General features: G+C 23.1%; 1 protein-coding gene across 3 annotated transcripts; it reads left to right on the plus strand.

The window, feature by feature from the left end:
* Positions 1 to 24,247, plus strand: Smox (Smad on X). Of its 3 annotated transcripts, none has more exons than XM_011505334.1 (9): positions 1 to 33; positions 3,245 to 3,314; positions 13,807 to 13,918; positions 14,025 to 14,217; positions 15,335 to 15,544; positions 16,088 to 16,279; positions 18,535 to 18,758; positions 22,901 to 23,214; positions 23,795 to 24,247. In XM_011505334.1, exons 7-9 carry the CDS (start codon positions 18,538 to 18,540, stop codon positions 24,061 to 24,063), a joined length of 804 nt encoding a protein of 267 aa, XP_011503636.1. In that variant the 5' UTR covers positions 1 to 33; positions 3,245 to 3,314; positions 13,807 to 13,918; positions 14,025 to 14,217; positions 15,335 to 15,544; positions 16,088 to 16,279; positions 18,535 to 18,537; the 3' UTR covers positions 24,064 to 24,247. The 3 variants fall into 3 exon arrangements, with proteins under 3 accessions (XP_011503636.1, XP_011503634.1, XP_011503635.1); XM_011505332.1 differs by having other exon boundaries at positions 16,088 to 16,271; XM_011505333.1 differs by lacking the exon at positions 3,245 to 3,314 and having other exon boundaries at positions 16,088 to 16,271.
* The last annotated feature ends 1,235 nt before the right edge of the window (positions 24,248 to 25,482 follow it).

Raw genomic sequence — 25,482 nt, forward strand, 5'->3', positions numbered from 1 at the left:
AAAATTGCAACACTAGTGGATCATCCTATCAAGGTAAATTTCTTTCTAATATTTTATTGATTCTTTTCCTCTCATTTCTTATACTATTCTACTTATGTACATAACTATAAATTGCACTCAATTTATATAAATAATTTTAATAGATTTGATAGATTAATTAGAGTAATGAAGAACTAATAGATATGCTTTGATAGTCATAACCTTTTTATATTGTATTGTAACTTCTCAATATCTTTTTTTTGCAATATCAAGTTTGGTTAATTTAGAAAACTTATATTTAATTTTATTGAATTACAATTTTACCTTCATTTTATAATTGATCTTAACTTGACAATTTAATACAGTTATTTACTTTAATTTTATATATAATATTTGGATAACTATGAAATTCTATGTAAAAGTAATACTTTGTAAAATTCTTATTATGCATACATACATATATAAATATATATATATTTATATATACAATCAATCACTACTTCTTTTATTATTCAATATTATTAAATATTATTTTTGTCCATTAATTTCATCTTACCATATACAAAAAATAAAATAAATTGAAGGTTTTGTTATTGTCTTTTATAATAAATATTTGATGTCAAATATTAAAATATTATTTGTAATTAAATAATTAATCATTTTATAAAAGTAATTATCTTTACAACACATAAGTGAAAATTTTTAATTATTTTTTTTCTTATATCAAAGTATTATTAGTATTAAAAAATAAAATTAACATATAGATAATTATTAAATACATTTCTTTAGATATACAGCATAGAATTATTAGTAAAATTTGTAATCTAATCCTTTAATCCATATAAATAAAACCATATTTACAAAAATATTATAATCAAAACATTTAGTTTAGAAATTGGATTGTTTTCAATTCTTTAAATATAAAATTATTTTGATTAAAAGAAATTACTTTTACAATATATTTGCATAATATACTTTTATAAAAATAATATATTATTTTTATAATAATATTTGAATATTAAGTATAACCTTTTATAACAATAAGATAAATGAAAAATTATTTTGTGTAAGATTATAGATTATGATTTTTTGTTATGTAAAATGCAAAATAAATAGTTCATTTGTTAAACTCAAGTATAAATTATTAAATATAAATTAATGAAAAATAGGTTTTATTATAAATATTTAAAAAAATATTTGTCCAAGCTATGTTGGTATAAGTAGAATAGTTTATTTTAAGTAAAAAAAATTAAAATAATGTCAATTAAAAAATAAGACATTGTAGAATGTTAAAACTAAATTAAATACAAAGAATCTTCAGAAAAACATAGAAGTCAATACCACAATAAAAATATTTTAACAGTCAAAAAATCTAGATAACATTTAATATATAGAATAAAACACCTATGTTTGTTTTACATATTATATTAACAAATAAAAAATTGTACATTCTTGTATTTTTGTAAATAGTTTTGTATAATAGTATATACTGTAAAAGACCAAGGCTATGAATTTTGTCAAAATTAAGTGAAAAACAAGTTCTCTAAACCAACATTTTTAATACTTTAAATTTATTTTTCATTGATTAATAATGACATACCTCTTGCTTTTCTATAAGAATGATAATATGAAAGATTTAATCTTTGTGATTTAAAATATTAAAAATCGCGAATATTTCAGAATGAGTTCTAATAATAATTTATATAATATTATTAGAATTTCAATGTTCTTATAAATATTTAGTAGACCAAATTATTTTTCACAAAATTGATAAAAATTAATACATAATTTATTCAAAATTGTCTTGAATCTTTTATACGTGTAATAAAATCTTGAAATCAAGTACTGAAAAATAATATAATTTAGTATAAGCTTAAAGAATCATTATAATGAATTGTTTTTACTATAGTAAAAATAGTTAAAAAAATTTAAATTTTTACTATATGTTAGTTGATACATTTAACAAAACTATAAAGAAATATACATTTAACATGCATAAAGAAATTAATTATCAATAAAATCAAATCATAAGTTGATCTAAATAAAGATATAAAAAATTGTGTGGTTAATTTTGTCACTTATTAAATATACACTAGTAATTAAGCAGAATTTTTTTTCATTTAAAAATTCTAGAATCCTTGAAATATACTTTATACAAATTAAAGATTAAAAATATTTTGTCATAAACATTTATAAGTTACAAATTTTCGAAATTAAATATATTAATTTTTTTCTTTTTAATAAGTTTTGACATATGATTAAATAAAATTTAAATGTTAATAGTTGTGCTTTAGAAAATTAAATAAATTTAAGTAATAACTAGAATAAATAATAATTAATTCAATTTTAACATATCCAATTGATATTATAACTACAATTAATAATATTATAAAAATTACATATAACAAATACATTTCACTTAATATAAATTATTTTCATAAAATTATAAGAAAAGTATAATATATTTTTTTGAATTTAATCGCAAAATTATCATATTTATTCAATTAATGGGTATGCTATTCTGGATTGTTTATTTATAATATTCGTAGAAAAAAATTAACATGAATAAATCATTACTATAGATCAACACAAAAAATTATAAATTCATCATTTTTAAAAAATTTAATAAAGAAATCAATATATAAAAATTTATACTATAGTAATGAATTTTAATGCATTAAGTTTTAGATATCTATAATTGGAATTAATACATTTAAACAGAAATTTGACATTTTGAAAAATGTAAGCATTGTAATAAGAATGAATTGTTAATTAATATTTCTTTTACAGTTAGCCTTATGTGTATTACATAACGTTGTTATAAATTGCTGATTGTACACGATGAAAAATTTGTTTCATTGTTAAAAAAAATTCATTGAAACATAAAAAAAATAGAAAATATAAATTTATGTTATCTAGAAATTGCCAATTTGTCTAGAAAACCAAATGAAAAATGTTATTTATAACTTTAAATATATTTTTAATTAAATTCTTTTTATAACAATTTAAAACTTGCAGAAAAATAGATCTTAGCGTATTCAATGAAATTTTTAACTTAGTATTTCAAATATTATTCTGTCTAAAAGTACGTATAGAATTTTTATTAATTAATTTTAGAAACAAGTTTGAGTAAAATTTTATTCTAAAAATATATGCTTTTATAAAATTTGTTAAAAATTTTCACATAAAATGTTGTTAATTTCCGTAAATAGTTCAGTAGTTATTTATATATAGAAATAATAACATTTTAAGTTTTTTGTTATAGGTCAAAAAATGAGTGTGAAACGTTTCCGGTTCCAGTGCACCTTCCGACGAAGTACTCTCTTTGCAAAGCTGTAGGATTTTAATACAAAAAATTTCTAAATAATTTCATAGATTCTAAAAAGTATATATTAATTATATATAAAATTTTGTTCAATTATTTACTACAAATAAATTTCATGTTAATTCTAAAAAAATAGAGTCGCGTTAAGAAGTATTACAAAATTTTCAATAAAACTTCAATTATGGGCTATAAACCATGTCTTAATATTATTGAAACAAATATTAAATTTTTCTATATAAGGAAATTGTACAATATAATGGTTATAGTATAAAATTAAATGGTCTAATCAAATGTCAAGTCGCGAAGTGCTTTTAAGCGTGCATTTCAACTCAGCCACCGAGGGAAATTCAACTTGCTTTCTTAGAGATTTATTTCTAAGATAACAAATAATTCAACTTATAATATTTTTTCTTTAATTTCATAAGTAAAGATGCAATTATTAAAAAAATAGTACTATTACTGAGTTTAAATAAAATTTTAAACAATACTATATCTAAACGATATAACCGTTTTTTTTAACTTTGTAAAAAAGTAATATAAATGATTATAAAATATAATTATAAAATTATAAAATATAAATTATTAAATAGTAAGAAATTTATTTATAATCATAAAACATAATATATAAGGTTTTTATAAAAATTTTTTAATTTTTAGTCTTTCAAAAATATAACTACAATTATGTATAAACAAACAGTGACTTTAAGTGTGATTTATTCATTTTATACTATTAATAACTGCAAAAATGCAGATTCAGTATAAATTTTTCATTGGAATACACTAATTAGTATATAGTAATTTAATTTGAACTTGTTTAATAATGAACTAAACAATTAAACGAACATTTTTAATGGTATTTACGCAATTGACATTAATACAAAATTTATGTTGAAAATATAAAAAATTAGTTTTATGAATATCTTTATTATATTACAAATTAACAATATCAAAAAATTTGTGAAATATCAAAATCAAGACTTCTAAATCTGTAAAGAATATTAACAAACAATGTACAGAACAAGTAGATAATTAATATTATTTTATATTTATTAATATTAATATTATTAATATATCTACATACATAGATGCATATATACATTCATAATTATACATAGCCTTAAAATTTTTTTAGAAAATAACATTGTATTCATTAATTCTTGAGTATTCATTGGTGGATAAGGAAACATTTAATTTAATTAATATCTAATTCTCTTTTGAAAGCATGGCTTAAGTATCGTTATAATCATAATAAAAATTATAAACAATATTCTTCTTGAAATCATATGTAAAATATAGAAAGACATTTCACATATTTGTTAATGTTTTAAATAAACAATTGTTTCAATCGTCTTTTTCAATTAAAGTTATAAAAATCTTCTAAGTTATATTTATGTCGTTTTACATTTTATTTTTATCTTAAAAAGTACTATGTAAAGTATTTTTGAAATTTTTCTATAATAATTGTTCATTTTAATTTTTTATTTTAAAAGGCATTTTAATTTAAAATTTCTATTAAAAAAGATTATTTTAAAAATATTCTGTTATCACAATAGATAGATGGAAAAAAGAAAATTTTTTTCTGCTAAAGCGCCACCATTAGGTAATATAAATTTTTTCATTTATTTTGTTTCATTGACATATTAAACATTTTATATATTACTTTTTATACCAAAGGTATCACAGAGTTTTTTATGTGTAGAAGATGAAAGAATTAAGTTGTTTTCGTCATACAGAATACCGTAAATGACGTAAAACAAAGTAATCAAAGTGAATGGATTATAAAAAATAAAATTAGGTACATAAATCTGGTAACAAAAAAATTCAAGTATTATTAGTATTAGTAGTATTAGTATTATAAAGGGTAATGGGTTATAATGATAAAATATTCATTGATTTATTTTTAGTTTCACTTCATAGTAAAATTCATCACATATAATACTGTATAATATACAATATATGACTATTCGAAAGTTATAGTTATCTGTGAAACTTAATATTTTTATCAAAATTATACGATGCATATAATAATTTACAAGATGCCATGATGACAAATTATGAATTAAATAGCAAACTAAATAATTAAGTAAGTCAATGAAATTATTTATTTAGTTTATTTTAATATTTAACATTAATTTACAATAATGTATTGTATACTTGAAATTTTTAATAACTTTAATATTTTCTTAGTAAGATATATTCCAGTATTTAAAAAAAAACTGGAAAATAGCAAGTATATGAAATAAAATTTTAATATTATTAGCCTATATTGTAAACGATTGGGAAAATTTCAAAGAAAATAATAAAAATTGATAGAAACATCCAAATATTTAACATCATTTAGGTGCTATTTTAATGTAACCTTATGAGTACCAATTATGTAAAATAATGAATGCAACAAAAAATAATAAGTATTACATTAAATTTATATTATTTCGTCCATTTTTAATTTTTAAATAAATAAACTTCGTTAAAAAAAATAAATAAAAAAATAACTAAATTGAATGCTCCAAAAGTAATTTTATTAGATTTAAGGATTATCGTGAAAAGAAAATTTAATTTGAAAAAATTAAATAGAATTTTTGATGGAAAAAAAGGTATTAGTTTGTAAGCCATTATCCAGTATCTAGTCAGTAGATCAGGCCCAGGTGGTAATCATCGAAAATACCTGTACGATTTGTTCTTCATTAAATGAGATTTTCTAACTATTTCATTGAATAATGATGATAATTCAAATCACCTTATTTGTAACAAGGTTTTAGTAATATACTTAACACTTATATTCTTAATGATAATATATATGTGATTTATTGATTTGTTTACATTGGAGAACTCAAGAGCATTCAAGTTTTTTCTTTATATACTAATACATATACTAAAATTCATTATATAATTATATATATTTAAGTTAAAATTTTGAAATTATCAAAAAATATATTAAAATATAATGAAGAATAAAAAATAATAATGGTATTAACAAATTATTAAAATATCTTTTTAATAAGGTCACGAATTGCGGAAAATGAATAATTTTTAATATTTAGTGGAAATAAAAAATTTAATGATATTAGTTATTTAACTATATTTTTATTATTTATGAATGAAATATAAAATTCAAATAAAAATAAAAATATTTTGAAATCACAAAATTATCATATTAAATTAATTCTAAAATATCTACATACAAGATTCCTTGAAAAGAAAATTTGTTTGAAAAATTAAGTGGATGTATCACAATAATTTATAATTATAAAAATAGTTATTTTAGAAATATTATTTTTTTAATTTTATTTTCAAAATTATATCAATTGTATAAGAAGTAAACATTAAAAATGTTACGAGTTTGAATATATGATATATTAATAAATAGAATTCGATATACTTTTAAAATATATATTTATTTATATTATTTTATATTTGCCACAATTGTATTATATTTACTAATTACATTTACAAAGTATTTATTATAAATATTGTTTTCTTAATTAAATTATTAAATAGTTAAATAGTTTATACATTGGTATACTTATATTATCAAAGCATAACCCAGTCATATTATTAAATAAAGTTAATAACAAATATGGCAGGATGTACATAAATTATTATAAATAGCTACGAAAATATGTTGAAAATCCTACGCAAAAATAGTTGAATGATAAATGAATATTTATTTTCAACATATAAATATTGGAGTAGACCATAAATTTAAACAGTATGTTATTTTTTAATGAAAATTTGTACTTTCATTTTTTAATTTTTAATATTTTGCACAAAGTTTTATATTATACAATCTATATTACTGTTTGTTTAAATATTATTTGATATTAGATGACTTATCTATTTTGTCCTTGTACTACATAATGCAACCTATATACTCCTAATTATATACTCTAGTATATAATATTAACGTTTAGGCTTTTTGACAAAAAAAATTGAAATACATAAAATAATTCATCAAATTTTAAATGTATTGTGACTTTGAAATATTTTTTTTAATGGAAATTCTTTTTAAATAATTTACAAATTCTGCAGCAATGTGAACTCCTAACTGGCGCTAAAGATTATTGTTATTGATATTGATATTGAAAAATATATTTCATTCTTCATTCACCATCATTTTACAATGTTCCAAAAGTTATTATAGAGATTAAATGTCGCGAAAAGATCAATCTAACAAGATATTCATCATTATTTTTATTATTTATTCAAAGTAATGCATGAATGTAATTGTAAAGATTTTTTTTATGCTATTCATGACCATTAATTTCAATATTTATTTACCTAATAAGCATTGCCTTTAATATTTCTTAATATTGTCACTAATAATAGTTTTATCAAATAGTATGAATTTTTTAAATAAAATATGAACTGTACATAAACATAAGAATGAATAAAAAGATAAATAATAAAATATTAAAATTCAATTTTAAAGTATCTTGTAAATATATAATTTAATAGTTATACAGTCTTATTTAGAAACAATATATACAAAAATGAATAATCAATTTTAGATCATTCTAATATTTCAGGTTTAAAAATATTCAGTATTAAATAATTGTTTTAGATAATTTTAATACAAAATCTATAAATATATTATATGTTATATTTTAAAATAATTAAGTAAAGTATTGCTGATTACTGATATATACTATCTTTTTAATGTCTTTCTATATGTCTTTTTCTCATATTTTTTCAATAATTTGTTTTGCATAAATAATTTAATCTAATAATAGAGAAACATCAAATTGGTATAAAAGAAAATAACATGAAATTTTTAAATACACTTATAAAAAAACATAGATTATATGTTTTTAATTTATTATTTCAGTTTGTATTCTAATCGTACTCTATTAAGATTATCTTAATAATCTAGATAACTGATTAATATTATCTTAAAATAACAGACATATTATGCAGAATAAATTTAAATCACGATTGCATATGATAATTGAAAGTACTTTTTAAAAATTTGTTTAGAAACTATATTACGTTACAATTTTGGTAATATATTAACTCTATTAAAAACATATTTAAATTACGAATAAAAATTAACGAGGTTGTCCACGGAATCGAAAAATTAAATTTTTGTTTAACTTAGATGAGTAAGCTCCGCACGTTTTTTAAAACTATAAAAATTTAATTAAAAATATTAATAATCTGAAATTATCTATCATAAGCATTTGGTTTACATATTTATATTTTTTAATTTTTATAGTATCTATTGTGCCTATATATTTCCATCCTGAGATTTTTATATAGATTTTTAAGATAAATTTTACTTCTTCAAATCTTTACATTTACAAATGTTACTTGTTATTGTTTCTAACTATTTATGATATAACCTTTTTCGTGTCTAAATCAGATATCTAATTGACAGTAAGTTTTAGTCGTAATTTGTAACAAGGAATACAATACATTTATTATTCACTGTATTTTTGAGTTCAGTTTTTAAATAAACTGTAATTTCATTTTTTTTTTAAATTTAAGCTATTTATTCATTTTAATATTAAATTATCATTGTTTACATATATGAGATAAATTGCATCTCTTTCTAAGTAATGACATGTACGTTTATAAACATTAAGTATATTCTGAACTTTATCTTGCTGATAATTTTTCATTATTAATACGATTTAAAGAGATCATATTTTAATGAAATTTATAGTTCTATTATTTCTATTATTGGCAATAATTAATGATAAAGTGAATTTTCGGACTAAAATATATTTAAAAATATTTTTTAAGATTTATTAAAGTTTAATTTTTCTTTAATGCAATAGTTGCATAAAATATGAGTAGTAATAGCACTTGCGATAGAAAATATTAAATTTTGCTTACTAGATTTCAAGAGGAACAATTCTCGACCCCAATATATAGCAACAAGCATTCTCGGATTCTGAAATCCACTGTAGAAAAAGATTTGTCGCAAAGTTTATTCCTTCTACATTGTTTTAAAAATTAAGAATATATACTTTTTTGCTTGATTTGCAACTATGTCTGAAATTGGGCTCGAGAATCAGAACCAAAAAAAAAGGAGGTCAATCTTTTTTCTAAAGTTCTAAGAGTAGCAAAATCTAAATAATCTACAAACATTTCATGAGATCCATTTACAGCAAGACAGAGAGGGGGGGGGGGTCAAAGTAGAAATTGCCTTATGGCCACAATTTCGGAATCCTTTGTTAAATTACACTAGGTGGTTACTTCTTTAGCTACAAGAACTATCACTGCCGGAAGAAGGCGCTTTCTGCACTTGGTGGTGATCTATATCCCAAAAGTTAGCACGTCCGCTCTTATACGTTGAAGGGCTAATACATTTTTTTCGCATTCCTTTTATGCGTTGAAATTAAAAATCCTTACTTCTCATTAAAATTCGCATCATTAGTATATCAACCCTTGTGTCCTAGTGTTGTGACCTAGTGTCAACCCTTACATATATATGATTTATTAAGTGTATTTTATTTTTAGATGCTAAAAATACTTCACGTGTTAAATGTTATCATTTTATTTCAAGTAATACTGTTATTAATTTAATATGAATCAAAAATAAATTGTTAAATATCGAAGTAGCATTCTTAGCAATGAAATTGCATATGTTCTATGACTAATCAACTCATTGTACTTATACAAATATAGATCAGATATTTTTAATGTATTGAAACTAATTCATTAAGAATTTCAAGAAATAGTGCCATAAGAGTCAATTTAATATTTAATATAGTAATTAAAATTAATCAATTAATTTTAATTAAAATATTATTAAAAACTTATTTTTTGAGAAATTTTTACTTATGTTGATATTTGAAATTTAAATAAGAATATAAAGTCTTTATTATATACTAAAAATATTGGATAGCATATAATAATACATAAAAAAAAATATTTTCCAAATTAACCAAAACAGACGGTACATGATTTAGAATACGCATAAATAAAACCAATAGAATACTTTAAGTGGAATAATTCTTCGTTATATACATAATTACAAATAAATTGATGTCTCGAAATAAAAAATTAAGCAATTAAAAATACAATCCTTTATACAAATCAGAAATAGATTATTTTAGGTAAGTAAAAATCATTTTATTTAATATAATTAACTTTTTAAATCTAATTTACATTTTCTATAAATATTCAGAAAACAAAATTTTTTTAATTATTCACCATTTATTTATTTCTGACTAAATTAGTTAATTTATAAATAAATAACATATATTTAAATGAGATTTATTATTTAGTTCAATTACAATTGGATTTTATATTTTCCTAATATGATTAAAAATCAAAATTCCAAATGAAAATTTTTTCTTTAAAAAATCTGCATACAAATGCAATATTGCTTATCGTATGATAATACTGTAAAAGAAATTCTTCGAATGGCAATATTTAGATTTGTATTTAAGACATATAAGATAATATCATACAAAAAATCTATAAAATCTTATGTATTGCTTAAATAGTATAAATAGAGATAAAATATATTAATAAATATAACTATTTTTACTAATATTTTTTTTAATTAAACTTTTAATATTTAATTATTTTAACTAAATAGCTTTTAATTGTATAAGTAATAATTAAATTTCATGATTAATATTTTATTTTATTTTTAATAGTTCATTCATAGTAAAACTAGCTTGATAATTTACATAAAATTTTTTAAAGTAATTATATATATATTATAGAAATATATATAAATATTATATAAATATTCTATATAGGTATATTCTTCGGTGAATTTACAATTGTTATTAGATTTATGAAATAACTATAACCTAAGCATAGTTTAATTTTGTTTGAGAAATGGAAAAGGAACTTAAATATTACAATATTAGAATATAGTTATTAAATAAAATAAGCGAGTGAAAACAAAAATATATGAATTTCAAATGAATTAATTAAATATTAACCTCACCATATATTGCAGCTTATAAAAGGTTAAACTATCACAGTGAGATATATCGAAAAATCGATTACGGAATATTACTTGATTCTTATACATTATTTATTTATAGCATTTTTCCTCGTTCGCTTATTGATTTTGAATATTTCTATTAACTTAGTTTCATACTGCATGTTAATAGAATTCGATGGTTAAATAAAAATGATTACGTTCGACAGCATAAACTGCCGTTATAAAAGTCGTTAGTATGAAACACTTAGATATACCGTTGTCCCTGGTAATTTTACAGTACTTTGTAGTCAATATAAAATCTGTGATAAAGATATTATTTTTTTAATGCCAAATTGAGTTATAAAAGTGAAAATCAAAACAGATAATAGCTGACTATAAATATATTGGATTCGTTTAAATATTTTTTAGAACGCACAATTGCGCGTACGTATTGCATCGCTAAAAATAATGGTCCTTATATATGGTTTTATATTTCTATTATTCTTTGATTAATTTTCATTTCTCTACTATTATTTAATCCTAATTTTTTTAGTCAAATACATATACATATATAGTTGATCTTTTAAATAGATATATGTATATAATTTTTCTTTATTCATTCACATTTAAAAGCATTTCTTAAAGTAAAAAAGAAATAAGAAATTTTTCAATTCTAAAGTTTAAAGTGACTATACAGTATAGAACATATGGATATTTAATTTTAATTCAAAAGTCATAAAATGTATATTTGCATTGTTAATTTGTTGCATCGTTAATTTTTTTAGAATAGTTTACTATAATCTAATAAGTAAACTAATATAATCTAATAATAAATAAGTTTATTATAATTGAAATCATGTAGATAGCGAAATTACAAAATGATTTGTATACTAATAAAAATATTCATAAATTAGTGAAAAATATACCGTTTTCAAAATTACTTAACAAATATAGACCATAAAATTTATAAAAATTTTCAAATATAGATTTTAATTCCAAGTGTTTGTAATGTATTGTATAACTTATGTTGATTACACATTTAGTAGGTTTAAATAATATTTTATAAAATTATCTAATTTATTTGACATAATTTTTTATAGTATTTTATATTTGTGAATGATTGGAAAACGTAAAGAAATATTTTTAAAAATAATTTCACGTACATTTTATAAAAGAGAAATTCATCATTTATTTAATGAATTGTCATATAATTTTATATAAAACCTATCATGTTTTCAAATTTTGTATAATTGTTTTAATTCTTAATTCATTGTAATTAACTTTTGATTTGCATTAAAATTATTTTGATAATATACTTATCTAATATACAATAAATTACATAACAATGAATTTTTTAAATTAAAATTCTAATATACATAAACTTTTAGAAAATCCAATTCTATATCATCGAATTAACGTTTACCATATAAAATGAAGCCGAATTTAGTGTAATATACTAACATTGAGATATATATGTATAATATATTTATAAATATTGCCAGTTATTTGATACTATTCATATATCAAAGTTATATGTTGTTTTACTTTTTAAGTGTGCATATTTTCTTTTATTTTTATTTTTTTTTAAATATTTGTATGTTAGGTACAATTAATTTGTCTTTGACTTCATAATGTTGGTTCTAGTGGTTTCGAGGTATCATAAAAATTTTTATATTTTGTACAAGTTGTTAGTAATTAACTATTTATCATCAGAAAAGCACCAATCATAATTATATTATAAAAATATATGCCAAAATAAATTTTATTCTATTATATATAATTCAACAAAAATAATACATGCAAAGAAACAATTAATTCATTATAACATTATATATATACAATAATAATAAAAATTATTTAAAGTGTTAATTTAGATTATTTGATAAAAGATATGTATTGACGACAAGAACACTGAGAGATTAAAATAGAATTAGATTTGTATACTATTTGGATTACTCAATTAACTTAATTAATTTTAAATAGCTATTCTAAATAATTCATAATCGCCACAGTACGGATTCAATATTAAATCTAAATTTATAATTGCTTTTTTAATTGGTGTAGCATTTTCGAGATCATTGTTTTAGCAAATAAAATAGCATCAACCTATAATGTTTTTTATGTAGTTATATGAGATAATGAAATACATTCATTGAAAATTGTAAATAGTTTTAGATGTAATTTCAAAAATTCTGAAAGATAATAAAATATTTTTTATTCGATATGTGAAGAAATAGTACTTAATCATAGAAAATTAAGAACTGATAATTATATAAGTAAATTCAATATCCATGATGGTACTTTTCAATTGGTTTCAATTGGTGGTAAATAGCTTTTTAAAGATCAGTTAAATTAGTTCTTGGTAGTGTTTAGTATTTGTATTTGTCTTCGTAATTATACTTAATATATTATACTAATTATAAATTAGTAACGATTTTATTACTCATATACTAAATAGTTAAAAAGAACTTATTTAAATTTTACTTTTCAACATCTATGTAGAAAGAAAAATTAAAAAATGACAAGACTGAAACAGAAATTGATTATTTATTATTTTATTTTCCTATATATAAATAGGTTAACATATCTTAAGATTATTATTTTTTTTATTCAGAACTACCCTCAAACTAGAAAATTCTGCATAATTAATTCCAATGTAAATAAATATTCTGGAAGGGTACGTTATTTAATATAATTGGCGAAGGTTCCATCAATTGTATAAAAATGTGAGTATAAAATGTAAAGCACCAATGCATGATATTATTAAGCGTTATATACAAACATAGTTTTTCACTAATTTATTGCCTTTTATTTTCGAACTTTGAAATTTAGTCCATTATAACTATGATTCCTCGAGAAGACAAATTATCGGCAGATCTCATACGATTCCACGTGGCCTTTGGCAATAATCTTATAATTGCAACATATTTTACGTACAAATGAATGCATCTTTAATTGTGTTATCGTTATCTTTTAATTGGATCATAAATAGATAATTAAAAGTATCAATCTTGAGGAAGACAAGGTAAATTGACTAATTTAATTATCAAAATTGTAGTATATACTTACAAAGGTAGCATGTTTACAATTTTCAGGACAATCTTAAATCATAATTATTATTTAAAATAGTAGAGCTAATATATATTACAATCTATAACCAAAATAGTAGCATATACTTTTTTTAGAGGATCACAAAATCAATAACAATATTCAATATAATTTTTCCTCTAACTCTATAGGAACCTCTTTTTGCAAACTCATTCGTATTTTTTTTATTACTCAATATTTCTAAAAGATATAACAAGTATATTAAAGTAGTTGTTATCAATCTATTTTTTCATACTGTTTCTTATTGATGAATTATACCTTCTTCAATAAACAAAGTTGTTTAATTTGTTATGAATTCTTTAATGCTTTAAATTAATTTTTCTCACAAAAATTCAAATATTTTGATATCCCTTTAATGTTAATATTTATATATAGATATTGATGGATAAAATATCCAACATAAGTTTCATAATTACTGTATCTTAAATTAGTTCTTTCGCGGGTAAGTCTTTTTTTATAAAAGGCCCAAATATTGTACTAAATATATAAAAAGATTAATTTTCTAACTCTTCTATGCAACTATCTTAGATTGAAATTTGATCATAGACCTGTATTCTGTGATTGAGTTGAATCAAATCTGAATATAATTCTTACTTGTCTTTTTAATTGGGATTGCGAAAAGTTGGATACCACAATGTATAATTAAAAATCCTTATGAAGGCTAATATATATCTTTTATTGAAATATAGATTATTGATAATAAATTCGGTTGCTTCTTTTACGTTTTTCATTCGAGATGTTATCTTCTATGTTTCAAATAATGAAGTTATAATAAGAAATGAAGAAATTAGTTACAAATTTTGAAACTGAAAATATATCACATAATAACCACTTCCCTAATAACCTTTGTAATTATAGATTTGTAATCAAAACATATATATAAGAAAGTACATGCATAACATTTAAATAGTATTAAAAGAAACAAGCAATATCATGCATAATTTAGTTGGCAATTAGTTATTTGTAATTGATTTAATTAACCAGTATTCTAGTTATTCATAAAATAATTTGTCTTTTTTTTTACTGTTTTGAAGGCTTAGTACAGAAAGTAACGCTAATAATGGTGTGCAGGGGATGCAAAGCACAAGCCTATGGTATTTAAATAAATGTCGTGTATGGTGTTGGCCAGAATCTCCAATCATATTACAAATTCAATGCTATTGTCCATTGTAAATATAGTTTTTCTCAGCAACACAGCGAAGTCTGTGTAAGCTTTTATCATTACTTGCAAATAAGGAATTCGGGTAACTACTCATTTTTATTATTTTTACCACTTATAGATAAAATGACATTGAAATTAATAATAATTATAGATTTTTTGTTTAATTTATATTAATATGCGCAATTAAATAATCGTTTTTTATAACCAATTTACAATAAAAATATTGAAATTCACTCGAAAAATAATATGATTAATACATTTTATTTTATAAGTAATAATTATTGTGTGATTTATTATCTTTCTATTGCCTGTTTCGTATTATCTTTATTTATTCGACATTTTTATAAATTCATTTTTTAATTATTTTTTATTAATTTTGAATATTCAATGCAACGTAAATTAATATACTAAATGTAATGTAAAGAATTGGTAAGCTTTATATATTGTTTATTTTTAAAAAATTAAAAATATTTAATATTTAATAAAAAATAATTAAAAATAAGTGCTAAATGTAATATACAAATATATATAGAAAATCTATATATATTTATATGTACTTGGCTTATTCTTACATAACAAAATTGAATTGTTTATAATAATATTGTTTTTTTCTCAATTTTACTAGGCATTTTATAACTACCGCAGGGCAATTCTGACAACAAATCAAGGTTTTACAATATATTAGTGGTATAGTATCCGTGTACAAAAATTTTTGCACGATATTAAATTATCAATAGCAACGCAATCAACACGAATTATTACAGAATTTACTACGACAGCAAGTAAATAAGCAATTCCAAGAAATGCAAGTAAGCAAGTAATAATTTTCGTATGCTTATTAATTTATCATATTATATATTATTTTATTACAAATCATTCATTGTTATTGGACTTTAATATATTTCTAGTAGTTTGTATTGAAAAGTATTTTAAACTGAATGTTGCTCTGACTGTAAAGCAGTACAGATTAAAATAGTTTGATTGTTTTTGTAGCTTCTAATAAAATACTACTTTAATGTAAAATTTCCCCTTATTTAAAATCTTGTTTTAATTGGAAACTTATAAATATAAATTTATATATACTAAATAATATATTAATTTATCAATTGTTTAAAGCGTTTACATTTTCATATATCTTATTATGAAGTCAAAAAATACGGATATGTGACCCCAGAAGCCATGATTATTTTATTGGACAATATTTAAAAATTATAAAAGAAATTGAGACAGATTGGTCATTATATATATATAATTCTTCAACGCATAGTAAACAAGTTCATCAAAATATATTTGTGTTTCTTCATATTTATATGATGTACTGATTACACTGATTAAACATAATTACTATATATGTCAACTACAGTCTCAATTAAAAAATTAATTTCTGAAAATTGTTAAATTATGTGCATTCATTATAATTTGAGAAATTTTTCTTCACTTTTTAAAATTTTAAGAATAATAGATGAAATAGAATTTTTAATTACTTGTTTGATATAATCTTTAAATAGATACTTTCTAATACAATAAAAATATTTTTGGTAACAAAAAATTAGAAAGTAAAATATCTGGAACTAAGTCTTTTAATTGATTTGAATATCTATTTTACAAAAAATATTATTTCCTGTCTGATTGAAGATATTTTGTCTCTATTTATCCCCTTGTTATTATATTACTATTCGTTGAAGTTAAGAGAATATTAGATATTAACATTTTTAATGAACGAAATTATCATGAAATTTTTTTCTAAATATTTCATTGAAACAAGTTATAGAATAATAATGAAATAAAGTGCAATTATATAACAATCTTTACTTCACGACAATAATAATAGTCCCTATAATTAATAAAAATACAATAATGATTTAAGAAATAAGTACTTGATTAATCTAATATTATGTACGTACTAAATGAGGTTGAAGGAATCCCGAAATCAAATTCGAAAATGATGTATTATTCCAAACTTTTATTCGAATAATGGAAAGAGAAAATGCAAGAGTAAATTTAAGTGTCATTCCTTGAATATTAATTAATGAAACACGTCTGTATAGCACATTTTTTAAATAAAATTTTTATTCATTATTTAATCTTTATTTATCTCTCTAGAATACCTTTTTAATCTTGCTATAAATATTAAAATTACGATAAAAACTACGATAATTTATTAGCTTTATAATAAACTGGTTTATAGTAACCAACTGTTTGGAAAACTCAACTATATTTAAATATGTGTGTTCAGATTTGTGATACAAACGAGATCAATTATAATTTAAAAATTATTATTTTACTTTAAAGAAAATTATATGCACTTAATTCAAATAAAACATGATAGCTAATAAATAATTTTTCATATCCTTTATTGAAAATTACTATGCAACAATTAAAGTACATTTTATTTTTTAAGCTAAATATATATATATATATATATATATATATAACTGATAAATATATATATAACTGCATTATTTTCATAGCTATAATATAAAAAGTTTTAGAAATACAACAAAATATAAAGAAATACTGATTTACATACATTTAATATTAGTGAATGTTTATTATGTATTATAAATATTTATATAGATATTTACAAAGTAATAGAAAAAATGGCTGTTTTTGGTAAAATACTACTATATATTAAACTGTATTTTAGTAACTTAATAATTTAATTTTTTTGTTGGAGCATATTAAACAAAAAAAGTTAATTTCTTTACCATTCATTGATAATTATTATACATTGATGAATCTGTAAAATTCCTGTATATTATAATATACATTGAAAATAATTGATAACGGTAGTATAAAATCAACATTTTAACGAATGAACTCGTGAAAGACTATTCTGGAGTATTAAATGCAATGATTTATAATTTTAATTTATTACAATCTAGTTTAAATAGGTTTAATAATTTTGAACTACAATTAAGTACAAATTTTCATAATTGTTTTGTTCAAATATTAAATTAAGGTTATTTCGTTTCTGATTTAACAGCAAACCTTCATTTTATAAAATTAATACAGCAAATTATAATCATTTAATATATTCATAAGTTTTATGTAATTAATATATGGTTGTAGAGCATGCAAGCTACAAGTCCTGAAAGTGTAAGTAGCCTTGGTAGTATTCAGGGCTCACCTCATCCAACCTCTGGTTCAATGGATCCACCTGCAGATACGCCACCCCCTGGCTATATTAGTGAGGATGGCGACAACATGGATCATAATGATAATATGTCTTTATCGCGTTTATCACCTAGTCCCGTCGATGCGCAACCAGTTATGTATTGTGAGCCAGCTTTTTGGTTAGTATTAAATAAGCTACCCCATTTTTTTTATGATAGTAATCGTATATTCGTTCTTTTTTTAGTAAACTTTATATAACTATAAAAATTATTTTTTATAATTTAAAGTTTAGATTTAATTAGTTCAAGAAATTAAATCATAGAATTATATTAATTTATGTACAAACATGTTTTTATTATATAACTGAATTAAAGATTACTTATTTTGGAATTTAGTTAAACAATAAAATAATATTTCATTTGCTATATTTCTAAGTTATATTTTTTAAATAAATTTAACAGTCTTATAATATTAAAGTATTTGTTCGGGATTGATGCAGTCCCATGAATTTCAAACAAAAGAAAGGTCATACGCGCTGTCCGGCGTACCGCATGTGCGCCTAGACTGACCGCATGTGCGCCTAGACTGGCCCGCACGTGCGAACCGGCACGGGTACTCGAGCGAATATTTACAAACAAAACTCGGCAAGTCCGAGTAAGTTTACGACCCGAAATATAATATACTGTAAGATCACCCAAATTACTCCTACTTTTCTCTCGTCGAACATTCTCGAAGGTTCTAGATTTTTCTTTCGACGCCTCGTGTAAGAATTAGTGCAACAACGACGATGCTTTGTTGGCAGCTAAGTGAGTCGCCACGTGGATGTATAAGGGACGCACGCGGCGCATCTCGCTCTCTCGCTGAAAATCTCTCTTGCCGAACCACGCTCGCTCAACTGCGCTTGCGGCTATCATCTTGCCGTGACCCGACAGCAGTGACACCGACCATAGTGAACCGATCTAACTATCTACCAGTAGAAGCCATGGCACACGGGTCTCGATCTGCCCTCAGCAGGACCGCCATGGAACGATCAAGCCTTCCGTTCGTGCGCGTATTCAAAAGGCTCATTGTAATCTTACTCCTCGCTCAATTAAGGGTAACTGTCGCTCAGTGTAACAGTATACTGTGAAGAGAACACGTGGCCATATATTCAGTATTCAAGCTAATAATACACGTGTGCATTAATGAAGGAAAATCGGCAGATTTAGTTGTGATTACAGTGAAGCCAATTGGAATAGTAATCAAAGGGGACATCAATTACGCAGCAACTAATACACCTTGTCTGTAGCTCACAAGGTACACTTTTTATATTAATAAATTAAGCTAGTCACACCTCGCAGAAAAATTAATCGGGCAATTTCACATTATCTTAGACGAACCAACGCTTCGACCACGTACAGGCTCATAAGAGTCGATCGGGCAAACTTACGCTCTCTCGAACTAACATTTCGACATCGTACAGGCACTGAACAACTGACACAAGTGTCGCTATGCGTTAAACACATTGTCAAGGAAGGACAACAAGAGATCGACTAATCGACTATAAATACAGATTATTCAGTCCTTCAAGAGCTCAAAGGCTTATTATTAACCACTCTTAGCTGTGACTAGACTCTTTTACTGCCCCCAAAAATAATTAAAGACACAATTGATTACTCAATAAATTCCATTAAACATCTTACACCATATCAAGTATAGTTATTCATACATCAAGCATTCTTGATTCAAACGCCATCTTCTCGTGCTACCTCACAAGCATGATTGATTGACTACATCAGCTGATTTTTATAACATCCGTATTACCTCAACTTCAAGATACTCAGTCATATCCATAGAATCTACAATAATCAAGAATACAAGAACACGCCCTCATTACTTCAATAGAATACTCTTCTTTCTCTACAACATTGCAATATTATTATAAATTTTTATAAATAATAAACATTGTTTTACTTTCAGCCTTGTCACTTATTATTTCTTTTAAAATTATCGTGACGAGAGACTACTTCCTTTAAAGTTATCCTGTCGAGAGACTAATCCACTGAATTATTGAATTGGCAGTTCGAGCCATAAACTAACCCTTTAAAATCGAACAGTATTATTAATATGTATTATTACATTATTTGAATTTAATACGTAAATTTCAGATGATTTATGTGATCTTAATTAACACGGCATAATTCATAGAGATTCACAAATATAATATTGTGAAATTTCACAGAAAATTAATACAAGGAGAATTCACAACGTCTCAAATTCCTTTTTCTTTCTAAATACTGAAATTAGTTAACGAAGAGAGAAGTTTATTATAGAAGTTCGGTTTATTTCTTACATGGTACTTTTTACATGTTACCAGTCTAATTAAATCGCAGAATTTTTTCTTTAAGATATTTAACTGCTGGATCTTTCCACGATTTGTTTAATGTTTAATTGGTATCTTATCCTGATCTTCCAATTGTAGTGCAGAAATAATTTTTTCTTTATTAATTTTCTCACTTTTGTTTACTTATAACGGTTATTTACTAACTTATATTTACTTCGGTGTTCCTTCATTATTTGTGATTGTTTTGAAAATGCCAAATCGATTACTTGTAATGAATCTGACATCTAATGACATATAAAACAATTCTTGTGATATCGACAACTGTTCGAAATTAGTAATGTAATTCTTGGCTCGAACTACCAATGCTTCAATAGGTTAGTTTGCCGCCCGCCCTAGCAGACGCCCGGGATGGAGATAGGTGGAAGGGCTTGTACAAGAGTCGTGAGAGTTGATTAATTATATATTTATTAACAATTTATTACACAATTTACATATGGGTGTTGTAGAATCTTCTTAAGTCTAATGTGAAGATACAATTTCTTGAACGGTTTCTTATATGCGATGTTTCACTACACAAGATGCTCTTGAGATCGTTGTAATTGATGTTGAATTGAAAAATTGTAAAGACAAATAATTACTGCACATTCCTTGTTAGAGAGTGAGATAATGTTAATGGTCGTGTTGTGCCGGTTTTGCCACCGGCTGGCAATAATTGAGTAGATCGCGTAGATTTGTGTACTCACAGCGATATCGTAGTCTTGGTCTGGTCAGTGGGTCTTGGCAATATACTTGTCTCTAATTTATTAATACGTACTACCGCGTTGCGTTCTCTTCAGACTTGGCTTCTATAGGCGAATAGTCCCTTTTACTTGACTTTTCCCTGAAGATAGCCCTTGGCTGCCCACGCGAGCTTTTTTCTCGAATTCTTCCTGCGGACAGCAACCTCTGCTGTCTTGTCCCCACCTTTAAGGCCTCTTGCCATGAGTCCCCACTCAAGGAGCTTCTGGTCTTAGTTTTCCAATCAGGGCGCGCCGCTTTTCGGCGGCATGATGAATGTACACGCCCTTTTCCCACTTCAGAAGAAATTAGGCTTAGACAATGAAAATATCGAAAAAGTATCTCTGGCGGCAGCGCATATTATGGAAAATTGGCCCTCTCCGGGCCTCAGCGTGGTGGGGGTTGATTCTTGGTCAAGTGTCTTCGCCTAGCCGATGCAAGCGGCAACATTTGGCGTACTTGACAACAATGCACGCTAGTTTGGTGACATTGAAAGCACACGTGCGGCGCAGATTATCGAGCGTCATACGTGCCGGGTTTCGAGTTAGAATGAATTTTAAGAAATGTTTTTCTTTCAATTGTTTTCAAATATTCTAAGCCTCAAAAATATACTCTAGTAAATAAGCTAGTCGGGTTTTAATGGCAAGTCCCAAGGATCGTTAATTGCGTTCAAAACAATTGCCACGTCTGTAGTACGAAAGGTAATAAAGTGGCTGCTTACGAGTATGTTCCAGATGACTAACCTTTTCAAGCCTCCAGCAACCTTGGCGAGACTTTCTTAGACTTTTATGTCCGTTCGTTAATTCTTTTTAATCTTCCTAATGAATACAATTCGAGAGATTTTCGTTTCACTCTCGAATAACAATAATATTGTTATTCTTCATGCTATATATATAGATTATGCGCTGATTTATACTCAAACTCATTGTTTCAATAAGCATAATTGCGTTATTCAATTGAAGAAGAAATTCATCACTTTGAACTACTTATATCGTACTTCCTCTTCTCGAAGATTCTTTTCTGTGGATGTTCATTTTGAAGTATTATGCAAGTGTTATCTGTGTCTTATCACGTTAATATGGGCAAACTTTTTCGCAATTTTATCAAATAATATTAATTATAAACAATCTTTGAATAATATAATATCAATGTATTTTGAATTATTATGTTTATTGAATAATTATGCTAGAATTATATTTATATAACTCTTAATTTTTATAGGTGTTCCATAAGTTATTATGAATTAAATACAAGAGTAGGCGAAACATTTCATGCATCACAACCAAGTATAACTGTCGATGGCTTTACGGATCCTAGTAATTCAGAACGATTTTGTTTAGGTCTTCTTTCAAATGTTAATCGTAATACAGTCGTTGAACAAACTAGAAGACATATTGGTAAAGGAGTTAGATTATATTATATTGGAGGAGAAGTTTTTGCAGAGTGTCTTTCAGATTCTAGTATTTTTGTTCAAAGTCCAAATTGCAATCAACGATATGGATGGCATCCAGCTACAGTGTGTAAAATACCACCTGGTAAACATCGATATATTTTATCATATATAATTTAATTAATTTGTAGTATGCATAATTATAAATGATAATTATATACAGGAAATATTTCATTACAGGAAATATTTCATTTATTGACAACATACTAATTGTTTAACAATTAGTACAATTAAAATAAAAATTAGTTTAACAATTAACACTATTATCAAAAGTGTTTGAGTCTACATAATAATTCTTAAAATCATCTATTTCAAAAAAATCGTAGTTGAAATTTTAGATATTAAATTAAAAAATATCAAAATCTTTCTTATTTGAACATTCTAAATTACTAATAATTAATAATAAATACTAATATAAATAATAAATAAATACTAATACTAGTGATAAATAATACTAATAATAAATTCTCTTTAAAAGAAAAATTTGATCATAATTGGTATTCATTAAATATGAAATCAAATAAATATCAAAAAAATATTTATTTATAACGAAAGAAATTATTGTAAAATAAAAATAATTTTTACATATATAACGATTAAAATCAACATTTAAATATTATTTTATTTTTTTATCACAATAAAGTATTTATAAATCTTTATTGTAGGTTGCAATTTAAAAATATTCAACAATCAGGAATTCGCAGCTTTACTCTCGCAGTCAGTTTCGCAAGGTTTCGAAGCAGTATATCAGTTAACACGCATGTGCACAATTCGAATGAGTTTTGTAAAAGGCTGGGGTGCTGAGTATCGGCGGCAGACAGTGACTTCAACGCCTTGTTGGATAGAACTTCATTTAAATGGACCTCTACAATGGCTTGATCGGGTACTTACACAAATGGGTTCACCACGATTACCCTGTTCATCTATGTCATAAGAATTACAAAATTCCGAATATTCCAATAGCATCTTGGTTTAAAATATGTAGTAATTAAACTGCTTAACAGCAAAAATAACCGAAATAGAAACACATTTGCTACAACGAATAACGTTTCATTTTTTGAGAATCGTCTATAGTATGGTAAAAGTAAACAGTGAAATAAAAAATTATAAATAATGAATTCGTATTCTTATTTTATAAATTACGCTTGTAAATATAAAAAGGATACCAATCATTTATCAACTAGATAATAGAGTATTTACGATTTGCATCTTTATATACATATTCATTGTAGTGTGATAAATACAAGAAATATTTATTTATAGTTACGTTCTTATTTATAATTATATATTATCATAAGGACGCATTACGATGATTGACATAAATATGACTAAGATTTTTAATATCTGTATCTCAATTTTTTAGATTTATGTAAATGACAAATTCTAATATTATTAAATTTCATTTTTTCTAAAACATTTTAATAATCCATTCTAATTTTATTTCTTAAATAAATCATTTTTTAGATCAATATATATGTAAATAAATATTAAATATGTACAAAAATCATTAGTGCATTACCAACCACTTTCTCCATATTAATTTATAAATACATCTAACTAAGAGTGTGTATATAAGGTATGTAGATACTTAATAGTTACATTCATATATGGGCATTCACATATAAAAATATATAAATACATATACTACTATACATACATATGCACACAGAAATGTAAATGTGATGATTATAATAATATTGAATCAATTCATTCAATTTTTATACAAATATTTTAGCAATAGTATCAATAACGTATTACATACTCTTATTTATGAACTAAAAGAAATTAATAATTTGTTAGAAACACAGTAAATAATTATATGAAATTTTGATAGTACAAATTTATCTAGAATGGAATAATATTGTATACAAAATAAAGAAAGATTAATAACTCTTTGTAAAAATATTCTTTATATAAAACAAAGATCAATAATATTTTGTAAAAACTATTAAAAACTATGAATTTTATGAAAATAAATACAATACATGGCTTTACAATTTTTAACAATGTATTATTTATTAATATTTGTAGTGAATTAATGACTATAGTAATATATATTTAGGCATATATGTATGTATATCTTATTTAAAATAAAATTATACTCATAAGAATAAAGAAAATTTAACTACTTATTGAAAAAGATCGAAAAGGTCAATGTATGCATTTTATTAAAGAACAGACACAATGTGTACAATTTTCACAACTTTACAATTTTATTTATACTTCAACATTTCATTCTTCAATAATTTTCGGTTTATATTATTTATATAATGTTATGGAAAATTAAAAAAAAATTATACAATTAAATTGTATAATAATGCACATATTTTTTCATTTATCATGCATACTTCCG

The sequence above is a fragment of the Ceratosolen solmsi genome, unplaced genomic scaffold (genome assembly GCF_000503995.2).
Source record: "Ceratosolen solmsi marchali unplaced genomic scaffold, CerSol_1.0 scaffold12, whole genome shotgun sequence".
Taxonomy (NCBI): Eukaryota; Metazoa; Arthropoda; class Insecta; order Hymenoptera; family Agaonidae; genus Ceratosolen; species Ceratosolen solmsi.